Source organism: Ochotona curzoniae, unplaced genomic scaffold (assembly GCF_017591425.1).
Source record: "Ochotona curzoniae isolate NIBS_2020 unplaced genomic scaffold, NIBS_Ocur_1.0 contig_3520, whole genome shotgun sequence".
Lineage (NCBI taxonomy): Eukaryota > Metazoa > Chordata > Mammalia > Lagomorpha > Ochotonidae > Ochotona > Ochotona curzoniae.
In genome coordinates this window covers 3,515,561-3,534,633 of record NW_024465894.1, presented here as the reverse complement: position 1 = coordinate 3,534,633, position 19,073 = coordinate 3,515,561, and the positions used below count along the sequence as shown (strand labels likewise).

The 19,073-nt window shown below is 56.0% G+C and overlaps 1 protein-coding gene across 5 annotated transcripts in view; it reads right to left on the bottom strand.

Moving 5' to 3' along the window:
* NFATC2 (nuclear factor of activated T cells 2) overlaps positions 1–19,073 on the bottom strand; it is a 120,358-nt gene that overhangs the window by 39,936 nt on the left and 61,349 nt on the right. For all 5 annotated transcript variants that reach the window (XM_040981304.1, XM_040981305.1, XM_040981302.1 and 2 more), the window contains exons 5-6: positions 18,837–19,009; positions 10,144–10,284 (exon numbers count right to left, since the gene is read on the bottom strand). In XM_040981304.1, coding sequence (XP_040837238.1) covers positions 10,144–10,284; positions 18,837–19,009 — 314 coding nt within the window. The remainder of the gene's footprint in view (positions 1–10,143; positions 10,285–18,836; positions 19,010–19,073) is intronic.

Sequence of the window (19,073 nt, the reverse complement as noted above, 5' to 3'; positions counted from 1 at the left end):
CCCAAATCAGCTGTGTAACCTCAGATCAGGCAGCAGACCTCTCTGTGCCTTGCACCTCGATGTGGAGACCATCATGGACAGTGGCCTTACCTCCTAGGTTAACTTAGGGTCACCTAAGACCAGGGGCACACGTGAGTGTCAACAGGGGCACCTGCCGGTAGCATCATGCTTGCAGCCAGCGGCGACAGATCGTCTAAACATCGCCTGGTTCATCACTTTCGGGCACATATGCTAATTATTAACACACATTTTAAAACCAGAAACTAAAATCTCTTGAGTGCAACCACTCATACTTCCTGTCTGCAGGTCCGGATGGGGGCAGCGGGGAGGGAGGACCAACCAAGGGACACACTGCTGAGTGAAATGGAGACATTGGGCTTGGTTTCTGTGGACTTTCAGAAATGGATTTTTTTCACCACCAGCTTAACTTGGAGACATAAGACCTCCGGACAATGCGACACCAACATCTACCGTGGCCAGAGCCCAGGCTCTGCTGTCTGTCTGGGGCACTAGCACAGGCAGAGGGCAAAGGGCAGCTGTGCACATGCAGCCTGTGTGGGGTCTGTGTTCAGCACCCATCATGCCAGCCTGCAGAGGGGGCAGCAGGCCACAGAGGCCCTTGTGGCTCTTCCATGGTATGCAAAAGGCACACTCTAGGGGTCTGGACTCCCAGACACCAGACCGTTTACCAAACACCTCAAGACCACTTTTCTGGGCTCCCCTGCTTTCTGCCCCACTCCTGCTGGGCATGAGCAAGGAAACAAGCTAATTCTGTCTGCTGAGCCATACCCCCTCAAGACTGCTGGGGGTCTCTCAGCCTCAGAAACAGCCACTGATCAGCTGGGTGGCCTCTAAGCAGCTAAAATTTCTCCGTGCTTCAGTTTTCCCTGCAGGTACCATGGGAAAGTTAGTATTCCTGATGTCCTGGAGTTGCGGGGCCGAGTGCTCCAGCAGTGCTGTGCCTGGGCCATGCCCAGAACCAGGCCCCGCCCACAGGGCTGCCCCCATCATCACTATTTCAGAAGACACTCAAGCACGTGGGAAACTGGGAGTCCCCAGGGCGTCAGTGGCCATTCTCTAGGGACCCAGAAGGGCCCTTCATCGTGACTGAGGCACACTGGCTGGGGCGGGGGAGGAGGGCGGGCAGGCAAAGCTGCTTCTTCTATTTTATCGCACCAAATTCCCCATCGCAGATAAAATTACCCAGAAGGTATTCGTGGGTAGGCAAGTGGGGGGTTTATTCACGGGCCACTCCTAATGAGGACGCAGCAGCCGGTGGAGCAGGTCAGAACATGGGGCTGTCTGCAGCGGCAGCTGCCCCCTCCTGGGAACACGGCCCCGTCACGGCAGAAGGCAGCATGTGCATGTGTGCAGGCTAGGATGGCCTCGTTCCCTGGCTCTGCAATTCACAGCCAGCGATGACCGACTGATCCCAAACGGAATACTGCTCAGCCATAAAAAAGGACGAGATCCGGACATTTGCAAGAAAAACAGAAGCACCTGGAGGTCACCGTGCTAAGTGAAGTAAGCCAGACTCCAAAAGACAAATGTTAGTTTGCTTTTCCCCCGTGGATGATAGTCAAGACAGTACAAAGACCATGTGGATGTCATCTTTTGGGTCTACACTTATCACATCACTGAACCATTCCATGTAAATGACAGTACACTCTCCTTTCCCACATGGGGAAGCGTGAGAGCTGTTAGGGTGCTCATCACGCTTTGTTCTCAGTTTGGGTGTTAGCCTATGCCTGGGATCCGGAGACCAAAACCTCATGTGTCCATACACTGACACTCCTTTCTTGGTATGTACTCCGTATTTCAACGGAATGTTCAAGAAAGCATTCGCATGTACGAGCTGCTGTTCTTGCCACTTGTCCTCAACAACACAGCACACCACCCGCTGCCGTAACCTCACACTGAGGGCGGGGCTGGAAGTAATTGGGATGGCTTAAAGTAAACAGGAGGATGTGTGTACAGGTGTGCAGGCCGTATGCCAACCCTTCCCCACTTCATCTATCTGGGATCAAAGCAACCACAGACTTTGGGATCTGGGGGTGAGAGTGGGGTGGGGTACTGCCATCCCTGCTCTGCGGGCCCATGGGCACACAGCCGGCACCATCAGGCCAGTCTGGACCATGGCAGAGTCAGTTTCAGGGTCCTGCGCCCTGGGCCACTCCTGTGGTTCTCCTGGTGGGGCTAGAGGAGGCAGTACCTTCATGGTTTCCTCCACCGACCCGAGAGATGCGCAGAATCGCATAGGCCTTTCACTTGTCCGGGTTTCCCTTCTTTTCTTAAAGAAATTCTTGGAGCAGACAGTTGGCACAGAGGTTGAAAATGCTGCTTGGGACCCCAGCACTGCTGATCTGAGCACCTGGTTTGAGTTCTGGCTTCTCTAACTGAGGAGACGGCAGGTCACAGCCACGTCACATGGGGACCCAGACCAAGTTCTGGGTTCAGCTTGGCCCACCTCCGTTGTTGTGGGCACAAGATCTCTCTCCTTTTTTGTCTCTGCCTTTCAGATGAAAATTAGCATAAACCTAGGAAAATTACAAACGAAGTCTCCCATGCTCCAGCCGGCTGTTCTTGGGGGCCGCTGGTGAACCCTGCACCGGGGGCAGCGGAGCTGGCTCAGGTTAGGTGGTCTGCCTGCGTGGAGGGAGTGAGGCCCATCCACCCTCCGGGGGCTGCAACCACCACTGGGCCTCGGATTCCAGGGCGAGGACCAAAGTGTCAGCTCGTGTTAGCCCGGCAGGCGTGACACTGGCCAGGCCTGGCTGGGCATGGCGAGCTTGGCCCCACACTCCTGGCTCCGGGTATTTCGGCCTGCTCATCTTGGCTGCTACAGCGCACAACAACATGCCGTCCTGGGAACCAGGCCTGCCGAGTCCAGCAGACTCGCGAGCAGGACTGTCCCCTTAGCTTAGGGTTCCACCGACACAGAGCCACCAGAGTGACCGTGACCTGGGGGGGGAGGAGGCTGGTCCTCCTCCCACTGGCCTACTGCTGCCTGGCTGCTGCCCTCCCCGCCTACCCCCTCATCCCCGACACCTGCAGCTCGGCGCCCTTGCCCGCCTGCATGGCCTACCTGTATTCTTCATGTAGGTCACCAGAGAGCATGTTACCGCCCCCTGCTCAAAAACCCAGGAGCGTTCCTTGCTTTGGGAGTGAACCCAAACTCTCCCTCACGCTGCCCCTGCAGGGCCCAGCACCAGCAGCCCCTCGGCAGGTGCCATACTGCCCTTGCCCAGGATGTACCACTGCCTGCATGTCTGCTTTCACTTCCTCAACTGTTCCAGGCTCACCTCCACAACAGCGCCTCGACACTGGATGGATTCTTCAACATGGAATGTACATCCCAAGGACCACAGAGTCTTTTACCCTTGAGGGGGATGGGGGATAAGGCTCTTCTCAAAGCCACTTCCTCCAGGGAGTCCTCCCTGACCTCTCTCTTCAGGGAGAGCCAGATTTAACCCATTGAAAACAGTAGGAAACCACTTCAATCTGAATTTCAGGAAACAGTGACGTCACCTGCACTGAGTGTGTGCAACCTTCTATCCTCCCCTGGGATTTGATCACGGTAAGGAAAACTCACTGTCAGGCGCACGTTGAGCTGGGCATCCTACGCTCGCCATTCAAGGACTGCAAGCCCCTGGCCCGCTTCTGCCGCACCCTGAATTCACTGTCTCCACAGCTTCCCCTGCTCCCCCGCCTCAAACTGTCTGCCTCGTTAACACGTGTGAGGCTGCCCACTCCTGAGGGCAGCAGCCCCCCTGACATGTGGCCCTCATGTCTGGCAGGGCACCGCATGGAGCAGCTGCCCAGCAGGGACCCAGGGATGACCACAGATGCACCAGGCACCGTGAGGCAAGGTCAGGCTGGAAGAGCCAGCTGGGGCAAGGCCAGCTTTACGCAGAAGCCAACCTCCACATCTCTACCCCTCCAGGGACGACCCTGCTCAGTGCTGAACGTCACCTCCACGCTGTTCCTGCCTCGTGGGCGGCCGGTTGCCCTGGGAAGCAGGAAGCTGGGGTTTGGGGCTCGACTGCCAAGCTTTGTCACCTCAAGTAAATCTATCAACCACACTATGACTCAGCTCCCCGCATCTGTAACATGGAGGAAGCGGAGACAGTAGACAGCTCGTCCAGCTCCATCAGGTGGCACCTCCAGGAGTTTGCTGTGCCCAGTCACCTCTGAGGGCAGAGCCACCTGCACTGGGCAGAGGTGCCCTCCCAGATGAGTGCCAGCATGGTCCTGCCCACTGGACTCCTGTGAACACCTCCTATGTGCCAATGCATTGTGCGCCTGATGGCTCACACACCAGCAGGGGCCAACAGTCCCGAAAACAGAATCACCAAGCTCTCCGGCCTCTGAGCAGAAACCACGCAGAGGCTGGGGGTGGACACACTCACACCCAGGTCTACCCAAAAAGCTCCATGGACCCGAGTCTACAAACAAGAGTATCTTTTCTAGCAGGCTGCAGACCTGGCTTCAGGTCCCAGGGGACGGGAGGGAAGGTTTTGTGTCCCGGTCAACCTCTGCGTAAGGGGTGGGCTGCAGCCCGGGGGGGCAAGGAGCTGGACATGAGTCACCAAGGGCAAAGGCCGGCGGGGCCTTAGTCACGGCCCTGCCCCGCCTGGAGTCTGACATTTCCCACGGGGAAACCCAGTGCAGAGCTTTCCAGGGCACAACCATTGTTTTTCAGGGGCTGCCACCCCGGGGCTCGAGCACAGCCAAGGAAAGCAGCAGATGCGAGCAGGTGCAAGCAGGTGGCATCTGTTCCAAGACAATCCCAATGTCTCCAGGATACTAAACACACGGAAAAATCCTAACTTAGCCCCCAAAATAAAAGCCTCTCCTGAAGCATATACATTTATATTTATTAAACCAAGCTCAAAAATACCACCTTTGGGAACCTCCAAGCAACGAGGTGACAAGCCAGGACACGATGACTCGGTGGAAACCAGGGAACTCCTCCTCCGCCCACGCCTCCTTTCTAAAAAACCCATCTGCCGACAGGTGACAGGAGGCTCTGCCATGGGACTGTGCCAAGAAAATCATCCAACAAAACAAAACAAAAATTCTCCTCAAACAATTTGAGTTTCAAAGCTGAGTAATCCCAGGCAGGCCCGAGTCCAACCTACACCCCCGCAGGACTCCGAGAGCCAGGGAGCGACTTGGCCGGGGGTGCAGGGAGGCCTGCACTCTGAAGGATTTACCCGCCGAAAAATTCCAAAACCCTGTGTCATGTGGGGGAACCTTCCAGAACATTGGGTCCCGCCCAGGCGTGGCGAGTCGCCCGGTACCATGGCAACCCTGTTTCCGCTGCCACATCACTTTTATTTTTGTGTCCTTAGATTTTTTCCTGTTTTGCAATGTTTTGCTGGGACCCCCGACTCCGCCTGAGGCCTGGTGGACAGGGGCCAGGGCTCCCAGCTGAAGCCTGGAACAGCCTGGACTTCCCGTGTGAACCCTGCCTGCAAGGTTACACATTTTTCACATTTCAGGGAGCCCAGAAATGGCTCTTCAGCAATGCCCAAGGAGGACAAAACAAGAAAGATTCTATTTGTTCTGTTTGCCCCCCTCTGTGATGTGGCTGGAGAAGCCATTTTGCAGGTGACAATGAATAATCAATGCTGGGCTTCCTGCTCTGTCCCCAATTGTGGGGTCACTTGGGGCTCCTGATTTAACCCTGGAGTCTCGGTTATCTCAACTGTGAGATGGGTATAATAACGCCACCTGTCTCTCTGGACCACGGTCACAACTAAAGAGAAAGCATGCAGGGGCCAGCATGGTGACAGAGCAGGCAGAACCGCTGCCTGTGATGTCAGCGCTGTGCAGGGGCGTCAGTTCGTGTCCCAGCTACTCTGCTTTTAATGTTAGCTGCATGTTAAGATGCCTGGGAAGAACAAAGGTGGTCTGAGTGCTTGGGCCCCTGCCACACACACGGCAGACTCAAATGAAGCTCCTGACCCCGGCACAGGCCTGGTCATCGCAGCCATCTAGGGAGTGAACCAGAGCATCAAAGATCTCGCTGTGTCCTTCCCCCTCTCTCTGAAACTCTTCCAAAATAATTTTTAAAATGAGAGGTTATCATACAAATGAGCTCCCCCTGGGTGCAAGAGGCAGGTCCGGATGCTGAAACAACAGCAGCCAGCGAGTCCCTGCTCTCACAGAGTGAAGAGTTGGCCTCGGAGACCAGAAGATCCAGACAAGATCACCACAACAATGCTAAGTGCTACCAAGCAAACTGAGCAGGGCAAGGGGACAGAAGGGCACAGGGTAGCAAGCGAGGCGGAACTTCAGAAATGTAGCTGATCTAGGAGGACTCCCTGGAGGAAGTGACTTTTGAGCTGAGACAAGAAGGGCTGATGTTGTGGCACAGCAAACCAAGCTGCTGCTTGGGACACCTACATCGCAGGTCACAGTCCTGCCGACTTTGTTTCCAATCTCACAAAGCAGCAGGAGATGGCTCAAGTGCCTGGCACCATGTGGGAGACTCAAATGCAGCCTCTGGCCACTGGTTTCAGTCTGGCCCTGCTCTGGTTATTGTGGCCATTTGGGGGGAGCAAACCAGCAGATGGAAGATTTCTCCTGCTCTGTTGCTCTTAAGCAACACTGCAGTATGGCGAGTTAAGCCACTGCCTGTGACGTCAGCACCCCATTTGAAATCCAGTTAGGGCCGTGCTGCTCCACTTCTGCTCCGGCCTCCTGCCAATTTGCCTGAGAAAGCAACAGCAAACCGCCCAAGTGCATGGCTCCCTATTTTCCACGTAGAGGACCTGGATGGGGCTCCGGGCTCCCAGCTTCGGCTCTTGCAGCCAGTTGGGGAGTAAACCAGCAGATGGAAGACTTGTCTGCTTCTCCCTCTAACTCTGCCATTCAAATAAACAAACTAAATCTTTCTTAAAAAGTCAAGGAGGCACCAGACTTGTAAACAAAAGGCAAGCTTGTGGACAAGTAAACTTTTGTGCGTTTCTTGATACGGATACTACGTTTTTAATAGAAAGTTTAGAAAGCAAGAGAAGGTAGGAGAAGCAGCGGCCAGCAGCCACAGGGAAGGCTTGAGGCAGCCATGAGCACGGGGTGTCTGAGGACAGAAGACAGAGCCACTCACAGCCAGGAGCAAGCAAGAGACGCAGCGGCTGGGATGCGAGCACGCGGCAGAGGCCAGAGCACACAGGCTCTAAAAGTCGTGAAAAGACTTAAAATAGAAATAAAAATAATAGAATAACCGTTATTATTACTGCTGCTATAAATAAGACAGCACTTTCCAAAACATGAAGTCTGGCCGGCTGGAGGAACCCCGCGCTGCCCCTCTCCTACTGTTTTTCCACCGTTCTCCAATTTGTCATCTTGCTGGAGGGGAACTGCCAAGTGCATTTTAGTCGACAGCTATAAAAAGCAAGCTGGAGCGGGTGGTGCCGATGACCCAACGTGGGCCTAAGATTAGCCCAGGAGGCTGCCACCTCTCCTTGATGGGAGAAGCAGCTGGGATTCCCCATCCTTGGAACACATCAAGTGTTCCACCCGCCCTGCGGCTCCCCGGCCAACCACGGTGGCCATGGAGATGGGAACGGGGATGCATTTTGGAAAAAGAAGTTGAGCAACAGGGATTCCCTCTGCTGCAGGCGGCCGGGCTGGGCAGGGTGTCCCCCAAGGTCAAAAGAGCAGGATGGGCTCCTGCAAGGGCAAGGAGGCCCCCACTGTGGGAGCACAGGAGTGCAGGAGGCCCCTCTGGGATCCTGCTCCTAGGACTCCCCCCAACTACGGGCACCAAAACCATTCCCAAACCATTGACTGCAGAACTGGGCCTTGTTGTTGCCACGTGGTCCCAGAAGGTTCAGGCGCCCCAGGCCCAGCTAGATGCTCACTGCTGCCCCCGTCAAGCTCTGCAGTGTGTACTGCCACCCCCCTTTCCAAGCTTCACGGTGCTACCGTCCTCAGACTAAGCAGCTTGTCACTGTCCGAGGATAAGCTAACACACTGAGGGCTCAGAGCGAGGCCTGGCCACCGCTCCTCACGGTCGCTCCAGTCTCTCACTTCCATGGCATCTGTTGAACTCGCCTGTCTGCACAGCCAAACCCTAGCAACAGTCAAAGCTAACATTTATGACCCTGCTCAGTGGCAATCTGCATGCAGAGAACTGAAGCTGGAGGCGCCCCTGCAGCTCCAGCCTCCCATGAGAAGCCAAACTTAAGTGTGTTTTATGGAGGAGAAGGCCAAGCAGGGAGGTGAGGCAACTCAAGCTGCTGGACGGTGTGTGTGGCAGGGGGTGGATTCGAAAGTGCAGAGCAGGGATTCGAACCTGAGGCCCTTGGACTGCAGTAGGGCCGAGCAGCGATAATGCTGGGAGGCCACATCAACAAGAGTCCACCTCCAGTGCACACCAACTAGGTGCCTAGTGTGTTCTGCTCACTGACACAATCCCATTTCACCAAGTGGGAAAGCAAAGCCCAGCCTAGATACTGCCTGCGGAGTCCTCTGAGCCTTCCACGAAGACTTCATTGTCCACCTCGTGTGGGGGCCAGGGTAGATGAGAATGCAAGGAGTCCACCTGCAGACAGGGCTGGGTCATGAAGGAGCGGGCCCTGTGCCTCTAGCCATCGGCACCCAGTTCTCTGGAGCTGCAGCCAGCTCTGCCTCTTCTCTACTTCACGAGGGGCACGGGGAACATTCCGGGAAGAATGGAAGTATATGGCATTCCTTCATTCACGTGTGCATCACCTGTTCATCCAGCCACTCATCCCGCAAGTGCGTAACTGAAGTCTCTGGAGGAGTATCCAGGATACTCGGCGGCTGGCTGGCTCCTGGCACCCCGGAGAAGGTGGCAGGGCCCGGCTCAGGCCCTTCTCTGCAAGGCTCCCTCCAGCTGGCCAGAGCAGCAAGATGGCCCTTGTGAGCACCGCCCTTGCCCAGCAAGGTGCTCCTGTACGTTTGTGGGAACGCCAGCAGGTGGCCAGCGTGTGGTTTCCTGGTTTGCAGACACAGCAAAGTTGGAGAGGCTGTGTCAACTGGGCCACTGCTCTTCCACACCTCCCTCCTGCTCAGCAACACCATGTGATTCTCGTGACTCTACCCCTGCCCAGACCAAACCAAAGCCACATCAGTACCTGGCACCAGGAGCCCCTCCAGACCCGGCTGCCCATCCAAAGGCATTTCCTGGTGTTGACCAACCTTGTCAATCTGCCTCTGCCTCTCAGAGTCTAGCAAGTTTCTAGCACACACTGTTCTGAGAAAACAGCCCTCTTGTTTTCTCAGTCCGTTTAAAACAGTCCATAGCCTTGAATCCACTGCACCACGCACAGCCTGAGCTCTGGGCAACCGCAAAGATGAAGGGGATTCACCAAGGCTTACCGAGCAGCGGGCCTCACAGCCGCCCATGAATCAACACTGCTGTCATCTTGGTTCTGCAGGCAAGGCGACCACTGTCCAGCAAGGGGACCTGCCCAAGGTCCCACGCTTAGCAAGCAGTTGCGTTAGGTTTCAAACACAAGCAGCCTGACTTGAACGCCTGAGTTCTTACCCATTTGACCAAAGGAACACAGAGGTTGCTCATCCCCGAGTGGCTGGGAGCAGCCTAGTATCCAATAAACAGGGCATGGCTACATAACGCACCGCAAACCCACAGAATGGAATGCAATGCATGTCTTCAAAGTCAGGCTCTCAAAGAATATGCAAAACGTGGATAGATGCTTGTGACACGTTACTATTCACCAAATAAGACTCAAAGCCAGGGGTGCGTAGGGCCCGTAGCAGCTGGCTTAACTCTCACAGTAGGAAGGCACAAAATGAAGAGAACTGATCTTCTCTCCACTCCACCAGGGAGAGCCGCCTGTGCCTGAGCAGAGAAAAGGCTTAGGATGATCTCACACTCCCATGCTGTCCTGCCCCCCGTCCTGGCATCTCTAGCCTGCAGACTAGAGGTTCTCCATCAGGGGCAGTTTGACCCAGCTCCCGGAGACCCTCCCAGTCAGTTAAGACACTGTTTATACAATGGTCAACTGTGTGGCCACAGTCATTACCGAAAAAAGAATGAACCAAAAGATCTGGGTATAAAACTCCACACACTGGGATCTACTGCTGGGGACAAGAAACACGTGGTCACTTGGTACAAATCCAGAGGACGAGCAGAGAGCTACTGACCTGTGGTCTTCTCGGTGAACACAACTTTAGACTCGGCAGTGAAGTTCTGTCCGGTGAGGATCATCTGCTGGCCGCCGTATACCAGGCAGCTGTCAATGTCCTGTCTCTCCACCATGGGCAATTCGTGGGCAGATCGCTGGGCTGAGGGCAAGAGAGTAAGGTGCTGGGATAAAGAGGCCATCTGGCTTTGCCCATACCACCTGCTGCCATGGCAGCTGAGGAGCCACCACCCCAAGGAAATGCACTGCGTTCCCATCAGAGCACCCCCAGGAATGCGGGCTCCTTTTAATAACACATCTTATTTTCATCCATCAAGGAACAAGTGCCGATTCCCATTACAGGGGACTTGTTTTTACAGAGAGAGATTGGCAGCTCTGTAATACTTCCTGTAAGTCTGTCTGCACACTTGTGTCAGCCAAAACACGGAGGCACCATGCCTACTAACCTTAAGACCTGCTCCTAGACGCGTCTGCACACACCTGCAACATGATCATGGTCTTTAGGACAGCCACAGTGGCCACGTCCCTAGGCTCATTTCTAAAACTCACTTCTGGAAGAATCCCCTTGTCTCTGAAACACTTAGTACTCTCCACCCCCGGAGGGCCTGTACTTCTGAGTTTCTTCTCCCAGCTACCCACACGGCTCTCACTTCCTTACTGCCAGCCCCTCCACCTCCCATGCACAGAGACAACGATGGGACCAGCTCCCTGTCTCCCCAGTTGCTGTCGTGTCTGCACTGGTTTCTCTTCTGTCATCCTTCCTACCACACGCACTCAAAGGGGAGCCCCATCAGGAAGGGCCTGCTTTGTGCACTGCCTGCTGTAGGCCTCCTGCTGGGCATCAGTGCCTAGGAGTGAACCAGAGTGGGAGGGTGGGGAGCATGGGCCCTGAAGATCCAGCTGTCAACAGGCGCTCAATCTCCTCATCTGGATCTATAACAGATGAGACGTAAGGGCAGGGCAGAATGCTCACAGCACCCTTCACAGGAAGGAAGTGTTAAAATCACACTTGAGAGAAAACCAAAACAAGACAAATCTGACTACCACTAGGCCAAGGGCATGCAGTGAGGGTCAAGCAGCCCTCAGGAAACAGGAGACCCTGCCTCTCCAGGAGCCTTCCCAGAGGGGGCAGGTGTGGCACAGGCCCCAGCCCCGCTTCCTTGGGCCCCACCTCTGGGGAGGCGTGGCCGGGAGTCTGGGCTGCCCAGGGTGAGTCAGTCTGAGCTCTTTGGCTCACCTCCCAGAAAACCGGGCTGCTGGCCAGCTCCCTTCACGCCAGGGGCCTAGGGCCCCCCTATCCAGGAGCTGAGGCAGCAGGCCACGGGAGGCCCTGTCCTATCCCTTCACTTCGGGCCTGCCTAGGATCGGGGTGGCCTCAGCAGCTTCTGCAGCTGCCTTGGAGTGTTGCAGCCACGTTGACAAAGCAGCGATGCGTGTGGCGACACTTCAGGAGTTTGCTGTGCACCAGTCAGAGGTCACAAGACCCTTCACCAGCACACTGCCACCAAACAGTCCCCTCCCCCAGCGCTCTCCGGCCACAAAGAGCCGTCCAACCATGCCATCCAAGTCCATACTGACAAAGCTGCCTGCAGCAGCAGCTGATGGCGCCAACATGGGTCGGCGGGCAGGATTAGAGTTTGGGATGACATCCTGGCAGCATTGTCACAAATGGAAATTTATTAGCAGTGAAAAAAGCAGCTGCAGATTTAAGCTTTTCTGATCAGCCTTTGATGAAGCTACAGCCATTGGGCTGGTGGTCCTAAGTGGGTACGGAGGCAGCAAGAGCCAGGCCTCCCACTTTATAGGTGGAAAGCTTGAGTCATCGCTCTGGAGCAAGCCAGGCAAGGGCTTGTAGTCAGCAGGGCCGGGGACCAGCCGTGAGTTCCCAGCACAGGTCGGGCGGCTGCTCTGTGAATCACCACTCGTTGCGTTGGGCTCCTTTGCAAACCTGGGAGTCAGCCCTGGTCAGCCTGGCACTGCCTGCACCTCACTCGAAGGGCAACCTGTTGACCATGAAAGTTTAAAGACACCGAGACCAGTGACACCAAGGCCACGGTCAGATTCCTGCTGGCCTTTCTCCAACCCTGCTCTTTGTGCATGGACCAGAGAGGAGCTGGTCAGGAATGCACAGTCCGAGGCCCAGCCCAGTCCAGCCCATCCTAATGGCCAGCCAACCACCTGGGAAGCTGGGAGGAGCTTGAACAGAGCAGAGCCCCATGCCCTGAAGCCAGGGAGGAGATATTGGCCTGACCACCACAGACCCCATGCAGCAGGCACTGTCCTGTGTCACTTTGGGGAGGGAGGGTTCCACTAAGCAGGGGACAGTGCCCAGCTGTGGCCACAACACTTAAGGCCCTCTGGAGATGGGGCTGTCTGTCCATCCATCCACAGATGGGAAGGTGGCTATGGGGGCTGTGAGTGCAGTGGTCTGTGCACGGGGCCATCAGCATGGGTTGCTTTTCATAAATCTCAGCTGACTGTCACGTGTGTACGAGGGTGGTGGGAAGCCGTGGAGGACACCTCGAAGGGCAGCCTGGGCTGGGGGGTGAGGAAACCATGGTTTTCACACCTTCCTGCTATGTGGTCTGAGTCACAGCACCAGACCTCATGGGTGGGCTTCCAACCATACAGGAATTCCCATCCAGAAGTACAGGGCCTTGGTGAAAAGGCAGATCAGGCCATACCCACTGTGACTCTTGTCTCCGGCCACTCGCACTTGAACGACCCTTCACCTGCGTCCTGTCCTTCTCACTTCCCTTCTTCCATTACCCAGGCTTTGCATGCTTAGCAGCCCCTGCCCTGTGCTAGCTGCTGCACTAAGGGAGTTTTAAATAACAAATTCCACTAGGCCAGCCTCCTTCCTGGAACCAAGAGCTTCCCCTATTTACTTGGGGTCAAACCCGAAGTCCCCAGTGTGGTCTGCAAATCCCCTTTGCCCGCCTTGTTGCACAGTCTCCTCCAGCTACCTTCTGCCCCTTGAAGGCCCCAAGCTGGTCTCTGCCCTCTTTGCACATGATGCACTGGCTCTTGGCCCACAAGACCAACCACTTGGGTGCAGGTTGAACTGCTGTCTCTGCAGAGGGACCCGTCCTGACCAGCATGAACGACAGGTGCTGCTGCGCACGAGAGAAACCCGAGGGGGATGGAAAGGGTCTTGGCACGTGACAGAGCACGTGCAGAGAAGCACATGCGAGCCACACGGCCAGCGCATCCCCAGTTCTCCCTGCAGATTAGGGCGTTCTCACAGCAACAGTGCACAGCCACACCTCCCTCCCAAGCCACCCTGGGACGGGGAAGCAGGGGAGAGGGGGCAGAGGGGGAAGAGATCTAACATTAGGAGGAGGCACATGGCAGAGCTGGCTCTCCAAGGGGCACCAGTGGCTCTCGGCCTGCCTCACCTCCCCCTGCAGAGTCTCAGGCCTGAGGACCATCACAGCCAGGAGCTGCAGACAGACACCAACCCCAAAGATGAACCCCCAATGGATCAGCCTGCAGAGTGCCAGACTCGGATACTCACAAAAGGCATCACTCAGCAAACTGCAGCTGGGAGAGATACTCCCCTGTCAGCAGGCCCTGGGCCCTGCAGTGAGTCCGAGTGAGGGACCACTACAGCTCCCAAAGTCAAGAACAGACCCCTCGCTGTGGAAAACATGCAGCCTACAGACACTGAGGCGGGCTCAAAGTCACAGGAGACACCATCTTGGGCTCACTGTTAGAGCTGGCAGGCCAAGTGCTTAGAAGGTTAACTTCAAGTGCCAAGTGATAGGACAACACCTGCCCACATTCTGGTCAGACTCAAAATGACTGAGTGTGCCCCAACAGCAGCACACACGCACCTGTGACTCCACAAGGCCACTGCTGGACTGCTGACCCAAGCAAAATCAAAGCTGCGTGCCGCAGCCACACGGGACAACACCAGCTAGTCCAGTGCTAAGTAGCAGTTGAGTCACACAGCCGCAAGAACAGCTGTCACAAACAACGGGCTGACCCCACAGAGTACAGTGTACAACTCCGTCCCGCCACGTCCAAGGGCTATCAATGGCGATCGCAATCAGGACAATGGCTGCCTCTGTGTGAGGGACAGGCAGCAGGTGCAAGAGGGAACCTATGGTGTGGACACGCGATTGTCCAAACTCGCTGAACCACACACTGACAACCTGCAGTCTGCTGTATCCTCGTTACATTTCAGTGAAAACATGCAGGGCGGGGACAGAGAGCAGGTGAGAAAAGCCATTTTCCAGCCCACCCTCCATATTCACCCCACACCCCTGCAAATGGAGTGAAATGGATTTTGCATCCTGTGTTCCGTGGGACAGGGCGGGGCGTGACCATAGCCCAAGGCAGTTTCTGGGCTGCTGGGCACAGTGAGGACAGCTGCAGGGCAGGACAAAACCACAGGCCTCGGGCGAAGCTGCAGCAAGTCTCAAATTCTGGAAAGCTCTTCAAGGATAAGAACCTTCTCTGCCTCATTGCTGCCTTCTCCTGCACGCCTGATGGCAAGGACATGCCCGCTTCCTTCTCTCATGCATATTTCCCTATGAGCCAGGCCCTGGCAAACACCAACCAGCCCAGCCCTTTGAGAACCGAGATCTCCCTCAGGTTGGAGGATTCACCCACTGGCGTCTTGGGCAAGCACAGTCAGCAGCAATGGGAGGTTGGAGGAGGAGAGGACCCCACATCTGTCACAGGGGACCTCTGCAAAGTGCCCAGGCCACAGGTGAGTCAAACCCCACCTGAGGCTCCTATCAGGAGTGGGTCCCAGGCAACAGTGTTTCTCAGCCAAGTCCCCATGTCTTTCTACCCCACCACGCAGCCACATAAACGGCCTGTGGCCTGGGTGGAGGGGACAGTGAGGACCTAAGGCGCGGGCAGCCAGGGCAGCCAGTAGCAGCGTGGAGCAAGTAGGTGGAGGGGCTGCTGGCCCCCTCGCCCACCTGACCTCAGAGGGGGCTGCCATCACAGATAGAAAGGGAGGCCTCTTGAATGGGAGGGGGGCCCTAAATGAGCGAGCATGTGGGACAGCAAAGGACACACAGACTGAGAAGGCAGCTACAGGAAGAGATGCCACAGAGAGGACAGGACAGCTGTACCCTCAGAGTCACCACAGGGGACCTGTGGTTCCAGGACACTATAGCCCCACTCTCCGCTTTCATCACCAGCACCCTTTTGTAGTTGGCAATTCAGAGCACACAGGCGAGCAGGAGCTGGCGTGGAAGGCCAGAGTTGTGAGAAAGCCCGGGCCGAGCATCTGAGCACCCAGCTGGAGCAGGTGACAAGGCCACGCAGGAGCTGCGCTGGAGGAATAAGTGGACAGGCAGAGCTAGGCCGCCAGTGGCTGCCTCAAGCCGTGCTGGGAAGGTGGGCCTGCCGCCTCGGGATCTCTGCCCTGTTCCCCAATCTCTGTCAGGATTGGAAGGGGTGCAGGTGGCACTTGGAGGGTGACAACTGCACCCACCCTCACTGGGACCAAGGGAGGGAAGAGCGGAGAACAGGGCCTCCTGGGCAGTAGACCCAGGGTGGGAGCCATGTGGGGACCCAGCCCCTGGGTGCCTGTGAGCCTGGAGCCTGAACAGCCGGCGTGGACAGACACGAGGCTTTTCCAACCATCATCTTCAATCTGCCCTGGATTCCCAGGACGAGGAGCTCCACGGTGAGCAAGGCAGCAGGGGGAAGGAACCAACTCGTTCAGCTTCTCCTTACCCACTCTGGCAATTCAGCAATAAATATTTATGTTACAATCCTGTGTCAATGCATGGAGTTGATGAAGCACCAATAAATATTTACCGGTCATCTCAGTGCAGCTTACACAGTAAGCTAAGGAGTCAATAAATATTTGTGAAGGAGGCAGGCATCTTGGCACAGTGGGTAAAGCTGCCACCTGCAAGCCGGCATCCCATATAGACACCAGCTCCACTTCTGATCCAGCTCCCTGCAACTGTGCCTGGGAAAAGCAGCGGAAGGACGACCCAAGTGTTTGGATCCCTGCTACCACTTAGAGACACAGAAGAAGCTGCTGGCTCCAGCCTGGCCCATCCCTGGCTGTTACAGCCATCAGGGGAGCGAATCAGCAGGTGGAAAATCTCTTTTTCACTCTGCTTTTCAAGGAAATGTCGATCTTTGTAAAAATACTGTGCAGCCACTAGACACTGATCTAGGAAAAGAAGCAAGGAGGAATGTGGAAACAGCAGCAGGGTCGGCTGGGAGGGAAGGTGGCAGCTTAGCCTGCCAGCCCAAGGCAGGTGGTGCAGCAGAAACCTCAGGGTTGCCTGGAAGCGGAAAGCTGCAGCCTCCAGCCCCCTTCCCACCGAGCACAAGCCGGTAAATCATTTCATCCAGAAAGCCTCAGTTGCCTTTTCTGTCAGACAAGGTAGGGGAGGGGGAATCGTCCCAAAGCTTTCTAAAGGAAACACGATTTCCCACATTCAAACAGCTTCGCAATGCCCCCTCAGAGCTAGCAGGAGGCCTATGGATCAGCGAAGACAACACAGGGAATCCCAAGAGAAAGGACATGGACTCCACCAGGGCCCCCTCTTCCCTACCCGATCCAAAGCAGGGCCCCAGCCTAGGGAATGAGTCACTGGCCAAAAGGGGGGGCAGTGCCAGATCTGCTCAAGACCCCACCGTCAAGATCACTGAGGAAGAGCTGAGCTCTCCTCCAAGGACAGCATGAAGCACTAAGCCAAAGCAGGGCGGCTGGACCAGTGGCCAAGGCCAGCACGCGGGGAAACTGTGATGCCCGCCAAGCTGCAGCTGAGCAGGGGCAGGGGAATTCCAGCAACTATGAGGTGCTGTGATCCGCTGTGCCCACTGGGCCCTTCTCTCTGCTGCCAGCTACCTAGGCATGGTGCTAGAGCACCCTACAAAGGTTCAAGTGCAGGAGGCGTGGTCCCCAGGGGTGGCAGAACCTTGAAGAGGTGGGGTTAGTGCACGCAGCCATCCACCTGGGGCTGGATTCAGGCTGGTGCTGTGACAGAGTCAGTCGGCCAAGACAGAGCCAGCCTGACACCCAGATGTGGCTTCCTCTCCTGCCCCCACTGACTTCTGCTGGATGCAGCCCTGGGCCCCCAGCAGAGGCTGAACAAATGGGGCTGACAAATCTTAGGCTTCTGGAATCCAAAACTGTGGGCTCAGTGGCTCCTCTAGGCATAAAGGACCCAGCCTGGGCCATTTAGGGGGAACAGCAGCAGGAAGGTCACAGAAGCGCGCACACTCGCTCGCTCGCGCTCTCTCTCTCTCTCTCTCTCTCACACACACACACGCTGGAATGAGTCAGACCTTTGGCTTATTTCCAAAGACCAATCAACTGTAACCCAACTCAAAGAAGGGAGAGCCCCCTTGCCTGCAGGTGCCTCAGCCGAACCTCCTGCATGGGCCAGCCCTGCTCCCTCCCCATGCTTTTCTTCAGTTACACTTATTTGTAAATTCCTAGTGCATCCTTAAAAGTCAGCAGAGTTGGCCACACCAGGTCTATATTCCCACATGGAAATACTGATTGGAGCAGAGTCACAGCAACTAATGCAGGTGGGGAATGAGCCCTCCTCATCCTCAAACTGCATCCTTCGATACCAGTCAGACCACCCACTTCTCTCCTTCCCATCACCCCCTGGCCTCAGGAAGGTAACAGTTACAGCAAAATGTCCACTGAAAAACAACAACAAAACAAACAAAAAACACTGAAACATCATTTACCCTGGAACATGGTACCCACACAAAGCATCCAGAGATAAAAGAGAGACTCCTCCCCAAAGACCATATGGTTTTTGTTTCTGGATCCTCGCTTCTCGATGCTTCCTACGTCTACACTCTCAGGCCCTGGGCAGTTAGCCTCCTCATGTCTCATTACAGCCACTCACAGCAAACTGACTCAGGAGTGCGGAGGCAGGAGCACAGCTCAGCTGCTTCTCAAACCTGCTGGGACCCAGCCAGGCTTCTCGCAGGACCTCTCCCAAGGGCCTATCGCGGCTGCTTCCCCATGGGCCCTAAGAGCCCTCTGCAACCTCGGGGGTCTTTCTTCTCAGATGGTAACCTCGGCGAGCACAGAGAAAATGGTCCACGCCCCCGCAGGTGGCCAGCTGAGTCAGCACAGCCCCTGATGCCTGAGCTTGGTAAACCTGCAGGTGTGTGCACTGAAGGCGGGGCGTGGATCACTGGAAGCCCTGCCCTGTCGCTTGCAGCTGTGGGTACCACTCACTCCACTTCTCGCATCGACGACCTTCATGTCTGTCAAACGGGCACTGTGACAACAGCAGTGCTGGGAGCTGCCGTGAATACTCCCAGGCTAATACTACATCCGGAACACTCAGCTTAGCAACTGGCAGGCTCCAAAGCTCAACAAACCAGAACCACTGGGGGACCACCGCCCTTCTTACTGATGGAGGAGAAAAGGAGAAGACAAAGGGGGCCCAAGGTAGAATAAACACACCCTAACAGGAGAACCTGATTTGTGCATCTCAAATCTAAACAGAGCTGCAGGCTACACATTAGCTGTAGGATCTGCTTTTTCCCAATTCCCTGAAGGGCCACAAGATCCTCCACATTAGCAAAGATCCCTCCTCAAACTGACCCTCGGGCCAACTCTACCCCTGGGGCCCTGCACACACTTGCCAGGCACCCCGAGTCCCTTGCCCTGCTCAGTGTGAAAGCCCACACGGGGATGCTGTGCACAGGCGGAGCCCAGCCCGCAGCCTGACTTACAGCACTCAATGGGGTTGGACGCAGTCTGCAAGGACACGATCCTGCCGCTCGCCTCGGGGATGTGCACTCGGAACACCAGCCTCACCCGCGTGTTCTTCCTGCCGATGTCCGTCTCGCCTTTGCGTAGCTCGATGTCTGCATTCCGGAGCTTCAGGATCCCCGCACAGTCGATGCTGCAGCGAGACGACAACCCCGTGTCTAAGAGAGCCTCCTCAGCGAGCTGGGTAAGTCCGCCAC